The sequence below is a fragment of the Vigna unguiculata genome, chromosome 3 (genome assembly GCF_037176805.1).
Source record: "Vigna unguiculata cultivar grain cowpea cultivar isolate G323 ecotype 2 chromosome 3, ASM3717680v1, whole genome shotgun sequence".
NCBI lineage: Eukaryota > Viridiplantae > Streptophyta > Magnoliopsida > Fabales > Fabaceae > Vigna > Vigna unguiculata.
Window position 1 is genome coordinate 11037898 of NC_140794.1, and position 7995 is coordinate 11045892.

General features: G+C 34.6%; 1 protein-coding gene and 1 pseudogene across 1 annotated transcript; both read right to left on the reverse strand.

The window, feature by feature from the left end:
* Positions 1 to 400: 400 nt before the first annotated feature.
* LOC114179940 (basic form of pathogenesis-related protein 1-like) lies at positions 401 to 924 on the reverse strand. The gene has a single exon (XM_028066454.2). It carries the CDS (start codon positions 907 to 909, stop codon positions 424 to 426), a length of 486 nt encoding a protein of 161 aa, XP_027922255.1. The 5' UTR covers positions 910 to 924; the 3' UTR covers positions 401 to 423.
* Positions 925 to 2958: 2034 nt separating this feature from the next.
* LOC146887467 (uncharacterized) lies at positions 2959 to 7596 on the reverse strand (annotated as a pseudogene).
* Between the last annotated feature and the right edge of the window lie 399 nt (positions 7597 to 7995).

The following is a 7995-nucleotide window of genomic DNA, read 5'->3' on the forward strand; positions in this document are numbered from 1 at the left end:
AGATATAATTGAGAATAAGAATTAGTTTGATCATGTTACAGAATATTCGTGTGTTCTTTCAAATGAGAACATGATATAATGGAGTTTTTTGACCAGAAGAGACAAACACTAGGGTTTTTAAAATTACTACATATTCATATATTTCCAAAATTTATTATCATGTGATATAAAGCTTACAAAATTGTATATTTCTACTAAATGGCAATTCTTCTTGCCGTTCAATAGTTACATCGTTCAAGAGTTGAGATCTAAAACAATTTAAATATCTTTTTCTTTTTTTCATCATCAAATATGTCTTTTAAGGACTAGATCGCGATGGAATACAAACTTAAAAACGTTGCCAATAAACGGATTTGGGATTGAAACAATAATGGTAAGAAAAATTAAAGTTCGTTATAGGGAATGATATAGTTATGGGATTGGTTACTTTGAAATCGGATAAGGCCGCACTCCAACGTAATTGCCCGGAGGGTTATAGTTGCAGATAACATACATCCAATTATTGTCACACTTGGTTCTAGAACATCCAACACTCTCCGTGTCGCCCCAAACCACCTGAACGTAATGCAAACACTCTTCCTTAACACACTCGTTCGTCTTCTCATCATAAAACTCCTTCTCTGCCACCCACGTTTTCACCGAGTCCACGCCACTCAAGTCACCAGAACCTTGTGCCAAGTTCTCCCCATAAGGCCCATTAGAGTGCTCAAATGCACACGTTTTTTTCTTTGATTCCACATAATTCTTCCCATAGGCCACAAGGGTTTCGTCCCATACCAGTGGTTTAACACCAACCTCTTTACGAGCTTTGTTGTGCTCATCAAGGAAATCTTGCGGGGAGTTTTGTGCCAAGCAAATGCTGCACATTGAGATAATGGTAAGGATGAACACAAGATTTGAGGTCTTCATTGTTGCTTAATTGTTTTTTATATTCAGACTTCAATCCAGTATAACATATATATTGTTGTAAGGGATGCAATGCATGGTGCAAAATAAACCATGATGCGTGGACGTAAACATATCAGCATTTTACGTGAATGCAGTGGGTAGCCTCTTACAACTGAGAGAATTTTTTTCTTAACCAACACATTGATGAAGCTTAGTTAATTAATGGTTTATATCAAACAAAGATTTACGTTATGAATGTCGTAGCATACATGTCATCTTGATACATGTCTTGAAATAAACTAATTAAGATATGAATTGCTTTGAAAGTATTTTAACATTTAAAAAAACTAATTATATTATTAATATTTTAATTATATTTTATATTTTAATTTTAAATACAAGTATATAATATTATTTTACTAAAATGAATTATTAAGTAAGTATTTATTTCAAACATTGTCATCGTAAAATTTTCCTTTCTTTTATTTCAAGTAGTCAATTCTAAATGTGAAATGTTAAGTTTACGTGAAATTCGGACTAAATTATAAAGTATTATTAGTATAATAAACTTTATATATATATATATATATATATATATATATATATATATATATATATTAAGTATCCTTTTATACCATATATAAATAAAATATGTGGTTAATCTCATTAAATGGTATATATTATTGCTATTTTATAACAGATTTTATGCGCCTAGAAATCCTATAAAAACAGATTTCTATTAAACCATTGTTTATGTTGGTATGTCTACACTCGGTAAAAGAGATAGATGCCAATGTTATTAAATTAAGGTATAACATGTGTATATTTATTTCAAGAATTAAATAATGGTATAACATGTCTATCTTTTATTTTTCATTTCCACTGCATCCTAGATTTTAAGAATAAACAAAGGAGAGTGACTATTGCCACTATGAAATTAAAAGTTATAGAATTTCTCGAAGTCAATAGTTTCATTAATAAGGAAGAAAGATTGTTTTGTACATAAAAAATATTAGAATAGCAGTAGTAACACTACAAGAATGTAAGCTATTTTCGTCGGCCAAAAATGTGCATCACCAGTATAAAATTGACGAAAAGAGGACGAAGGTATTGGTTCAACGATGACAACATGGACCACACCCATTTTCTGGATGTAAAACTTATTTGTGTCGGCTAAATGAGGATGAACATTTGTTGCTTATTTATCAATGGCTCAATCGACGAAAACACATAAAAAATATAATATTAATTTCACATGCGTGGGTCAAGCCCACGAACACCTAAAATTACTAAAAAAATTTAGACAGTTTTCATCGGTCAGGACGATGCAAATAGGGAGAATTCAACGCATTTTTTAACTTTTATGTGGGCTAAACCTATGAATGATTGAAAATTAATGGCTGAAACAAGACTTTGTGTGGGTTCAGCTGATGCAAACAATTTGCACTTTAATCGTTAGCGTCAGCCTAGAGTGGGCATGGCCCACGCAAATACCTGCGAAACAAGTCAGGACCCTGCTAGGCGGTGATGAACCACCACACAACAAATAAACAAAAAATGCATTGAAGAACAGACCAAAGAACAACAAAACACAATGAAAAAAGAAATACAACTCTAGATCTAAGCTAAGACGGAGATGGCATCAAACGAAGCACACATACAATGTAGGGGTGATAAAGAAAAGTTGTAACACTAAGTATAAAGAACTAATTCCAGTAATGAAAGACAAAAAAAACATATTCATTACCCTAAGTTCCATACAAGAAACAAAATAGAAGAAGAGAACATTACTTATATGAAATAAAAGCTCTAACAAGGAATGGAGTGCACAGTTCCTTGAAGTTGAGAGAGTGATGCAACTGTAGACCCAAGTGGTGATGTTAAAAAAGTCAAAGTGAGGGTGTGACTGTTGAGTGACTAGTAGTGTTTGAATAAGTATACATTCCTTAATCCCAAAACTCTCAACCAATGTAGTAAACCAAGTACAGTTCAACCCTCATAAGATAGTCATGTGAAAAAAACCAACAAGATATGTATATTTGAACTGAAAAAAGATGGGAAATGACTCAATCAAGAAAGTAAAGTACATGAGAAGAGTGGAGAAGGTTTTCGTTATCTGGACTTGAACCCAGGGTTAAACTGAACGCTTTAAACAATAAAAAGGATGGCTAGGCAATTCAACTATCTATGTAACATCCTGGCTGGATGTTACTAATTTAAATAATTAGAATATTAAGAAATACTATGATTGCATGTAATAAAACCTCATTCCCAAAAACGCAAGAAACTTAAACTTTATTTAAAGCGCCATAATTCAAATACATGAGTTCAAAACAACTATTACAAGGGTTAGTTAAAAATAACTATTTAAAAAAAATAGTAAAACTGATCCTTCAAAGGTTCCCATGCTAGTCCCTCTCTGGCTCTATAACTCACCAACTCCACCTGAAACATCATCTACTCCCTGTAACAAGTTACACGATCATCGTCAAACACAAGCAGATAGGGTGAGCTTACAAAATAAATAAATAATAAACATTACAGTGTAAATACACACTCGTCGGAGAACCTCCATCCTCTGATACTAGAAATCATGACCACCATCATGTACATCCATATTCTACATACTCTAATAATGACCTTAAGTTAACATTAGCCGCCACAAGCCACAACTTGTGATTCCACACTCTACAAGCCACCACTCGTAGATTACATGTGTGGAACTATCATGTTATGAACCACCATTCAAAGCATAAGGTGGAGTTCCCAAATACAAACCACAATTCGTATTCTCAACACAAGATTCACAACATCACCGGCCACTACTTGTGATTGCCAATCAAGTGGAGCCAAACCATATGATCCATAACTCGCATGCTCACACCAGATATCACATATCACCAGGCCAAAACTCGGGATTGCCACGTTTATACCCTCCATTCTGAGCCACAACTCAAAGAATGTCCTCAGCAAGTTCCATACTCAAGGTATCATCGTAGACCACGCATGCTTTGAATGGAACAACCCATGTCCCTTGCGCTATCGCTTGGCATTGCCCAAGCGCCACTAGACAAAATTGCATCGCAGACCACTTGGTGGAATCCACACGTCGCCAAGAGCCACAGGCCCCAAGAGGTCTCTAATTTTTACAAGTATCACCTGGCAGGACCATCCTCACCGCCAAGCACCACGTGTTCCAATGGCCATTGCCCATACAGTTATTGCCTGGCCGAATCCTCTTCGCCGCAAAGTGCTACGCGCTCCATGCCCCCTGTTTTTGTAGCTATCACCTAGTGGTCTAGTTCGTCCACCAGGCGCTACACCAATAACGTGATTTATTGGTTTTTATGCACACAAGACAGTTCTAAGACACCTCACATCATTAAAGAACCCATCAAACCCCAATTTGCACATCAATATCCTTCAAGAAATCCTACCTTCCACCATCACACATTCATTCCACCATATATTCATCTATAATTCCAAACTTAAAGACATGCTATCATTCAACTCCCACTAAGAATTTGGTCTGCTTATAATGAACATAAACAGTAACATTCAACCAGTTTAATTGCCAGTTTCTATACCATGCTATAATTAACATTTAACAATAATTACAATTAAGTGCATAATAGGCTTCCTAGAGTAGATCTAGACACTGCCTACAACTCAAATTAAACCATAACGGACGCCAATAACACACTAAAACGTTCCTTTTTTATCGATGCTTTGACCTCTTCCAAGTTACCCATCCTCACCTTTATAAGTCATTCAACACTCCTCCAACACCACAATCGACATGTCCATTACTATCACGTTCATTTCAAAATACAAAGTCGTAACAAAACCCCCAAATTGCCCCCTACCAAGTCTACCACCAAAAATTGCTGGTCAACGCCTATTGCCTGGCGGCAACTTGAGTGTTGGTCAATCCCCGCACCTACAAGAACCCTACTTTCCAAATCTTAGTCCCATTGCTGCAATCTCACCTAATTCACATTCTAATGTGCTTCCAACATCTACATATACCTAAACTAAGTTCAGTTTTACAGCATATCACACCAACTCATAATTTAAAATTACCATTCGCTTATTCCTAATCCCAACATGAACCCTCTTATGAACTCATACCTTAATTTCCATCAATTGAAGCCCCCACCGAGACAATTTAGAACATAATCATGCCCCAAAACTTTCATTAATATTACTAGGACCCAAACTGATCACCAAGTTCCACAGAATCCAATCAACCATAAAAAACAGGCCCAATTCTCTCACACCGTCTAGTGGACCTTCAAGGCCGCGAGGCGGTTTCTGGAAACATCCAGAAACTTGTCTAACATTGTATTAGTCACCTGGTGGGCTATGAACACTGTCAGGCGATGTTTGGGAAAAACACCCAGAAGACACGCCCTATACTCCAAAAGTGCTTCCCAACCCTCAATTAGATCTCTAAAACCTCTCCTTTCCTCTCCCACCCTTTTTCTGCCCTAAATCATAAAATAATAAACAGTTAAATTAACACACTAATCACATACACAAGACTTGAACCAAAGTCCTCTTAGAATAACCAAGTACTCTCAACCACTTGAGCTAGTATTGTTCCTTGTCATTAAATTCTAGGTTAAATTATTCATTTGGTCCCAATTTTCGTAAGTAAATTTGAATTTGGTTCCTAAATTTTTAAAAGTGTTACCTAAGTCCCTAATTTTGATATTTTGTATCAATGAAGCTTCTTCCGTTAAAATGGCAGAAACGACATTAAGAGCATAGTGACATAGAGATATAAAATTGAACTGAATAGTGAAGTAGCACGGTAAATGGTAACCACCATGAGTTTCTTTTTCAGAGGAATCAAATTATAAACTTCAATAATAATAATAATAATTATTATTATTATATTAATTATTAATATTTCTATTGTTTCTATTATTACTATTATTATTTATTATTTATATTGATGGGGTAAATTTTTAAAAATGATGAGAAGGGAAAAAGCAAATCCCATTTCCATAAAAGGGCCTTTTTTTAATGTACTCAGAAAATACCTACCTAAAGCACAAAGTTCCAAAGAAGAATCTAAAAGCCACCCCACCCAAAAAAAATAGTCAATGATGCAGAAGAGATGATATTACGAAGTACTGCAGCAGAGACAGTATCATTAACCCTTTTCAAGCAAAATTACGAAAAACAAAAATAGCAAGAGTAAGTAACCGTTCAAATGTTGAACTTTGAACTCAAATACATACGTTTAAGAAAAACAAAACCCCCATTTAATAATCTCATATGAGCATTAACACTCAATAAAACTCAGCAAATCCAAATTAACTTAACTATAAGGAATTAAAATGTTCCAAAGGAACTTGGAAAAGTTTTCTCAGTATAAACAGAAATTGGTCAGACGATAACAGAAAAAAAAAACCCATTTGAGTTTGTGGAACCAACAAATTGCAATTGTTGAGATCTCGTGCGAATAACGTTCCACCAATGGGATTTCACGAACTCGCGATTCTTCTGCAAACTCCTCGTTCTCCAATTTTGTCGACGAACACAAACCCTAAATCCAGCTCCAAGGGTAATCCCCAATTTGGTCTACGAACTCTATTACATCTTCTGATTACGTTTTATTTACATATTAAATATAAAGCATTACAACTTTTATTCGTAATTAATAATTTATTACACCATTTGTAATTCCACGTGTACACCATTACTGTGCCACTTTAATGTTCAGTTCAGTTTCATATTTCCACGTCATTGTGCTCTTAACGTCGTTTCTGCCATTTTAACGGAAGGGGCTCCATTGATACAAAATATCAAAATTAGGGACCTAGGTAACACTTTTAAAAATTAAGGGACCAAATTCAAATTTACTTACGAAAATTGGGACCAAATGAATAATTTAACCTAAATTTTATAAAGATCCTATTACCCACATTTATATTAAATAAATATTTATTTATTTAAATTTCCCAAGTCTTACAATTTGCACTAATCCAGAAAATTACAGAGTTACAATTATTAACTATGCACAAATCTTAATATCCACACCATTATACAATATTTCAACTAAAGACTCACTTCTATGCGCCTCTCAGTTTCATCTTTTCCTACAAAAGTCATACTAGCATTCTCTAGTTGTGATACAATGTCAAGATTAACCTCATATATATGTCAGTGTCGCTCATCAATAAAGCTTACGTTGCCATACCTATAATGAATATTAAATTCCATAATTGAATGTATGCAATATCAATATATAGTTCAGATTCAGCCTTTAGCATTTTGAATTAATACTTTTACAACATGTGTGTTAAAATTTTAAATAGAATAAATCCAAGTACAGAAACCACATTCAGTTTGGTTCTAAATTCTCACAATTTTGCATATTTGTTGTTAGTAACTTCAAAGTAGGTTCTTCTTGAACCAACCCACATAGTTGCCCCCATATGAGTCTTTGAGCCTTATCCATAAAATACAAACTAGATTAACTAGGTTTTTGAAAGGAACAATGTTATAAATATATGCAGTGCATAAATATAAGAGAATATACTTATGGCATAAATATGACACAAGGGGTCTTGGTTTCAGGATTAAATTTTGTGCTAGTGGCATCATGCAGACCAAGAATAGATCGTGCATACTCAATGATAGCAATTTGCATCCCCAAGCAAATTCCCAGAAATGGAACATTATGTTCTCAAGCATACTTAGCAACAAGAATTTTCCCCTGCACTCCTCTATCACCAAAACCTCCTACAACTAGAACACCATCAACGCCTTGAAGAACATCAATCTCGTTTAAATCTCAAAAGTAAGAGTTAAATCCAAAATCATAAAATGTGCAGATAGGTTATATAATTTTCAAATAAGAACAACTTACATGCACGTTCTAATTCGGTCTCCATGGTTCACAATAATATCCAATCAAACCTCAATTAATTCCCAAACAAAATCCAATCAAGAAAATAGAGAAAGAAGGGAAAAATTAAAATACATCTACGACGCCAACAATGGGGCTTAAAGCCACGAACTCCAAATGATTACAGGGATGCACTACGATAATGACTTCAATAGGTATCATGATGACTAAGAGTGAATGTGGAT

What these genes read in the sequence shown, in the direction of transcription:
- LOC114179940 (XM_028066454.2), bottom strand. Translation starts at nt 909, where the DNA reads ATGAAGACCTCAAATCTTGTGTTCATCCTTACCATTATCTCAATGTGC.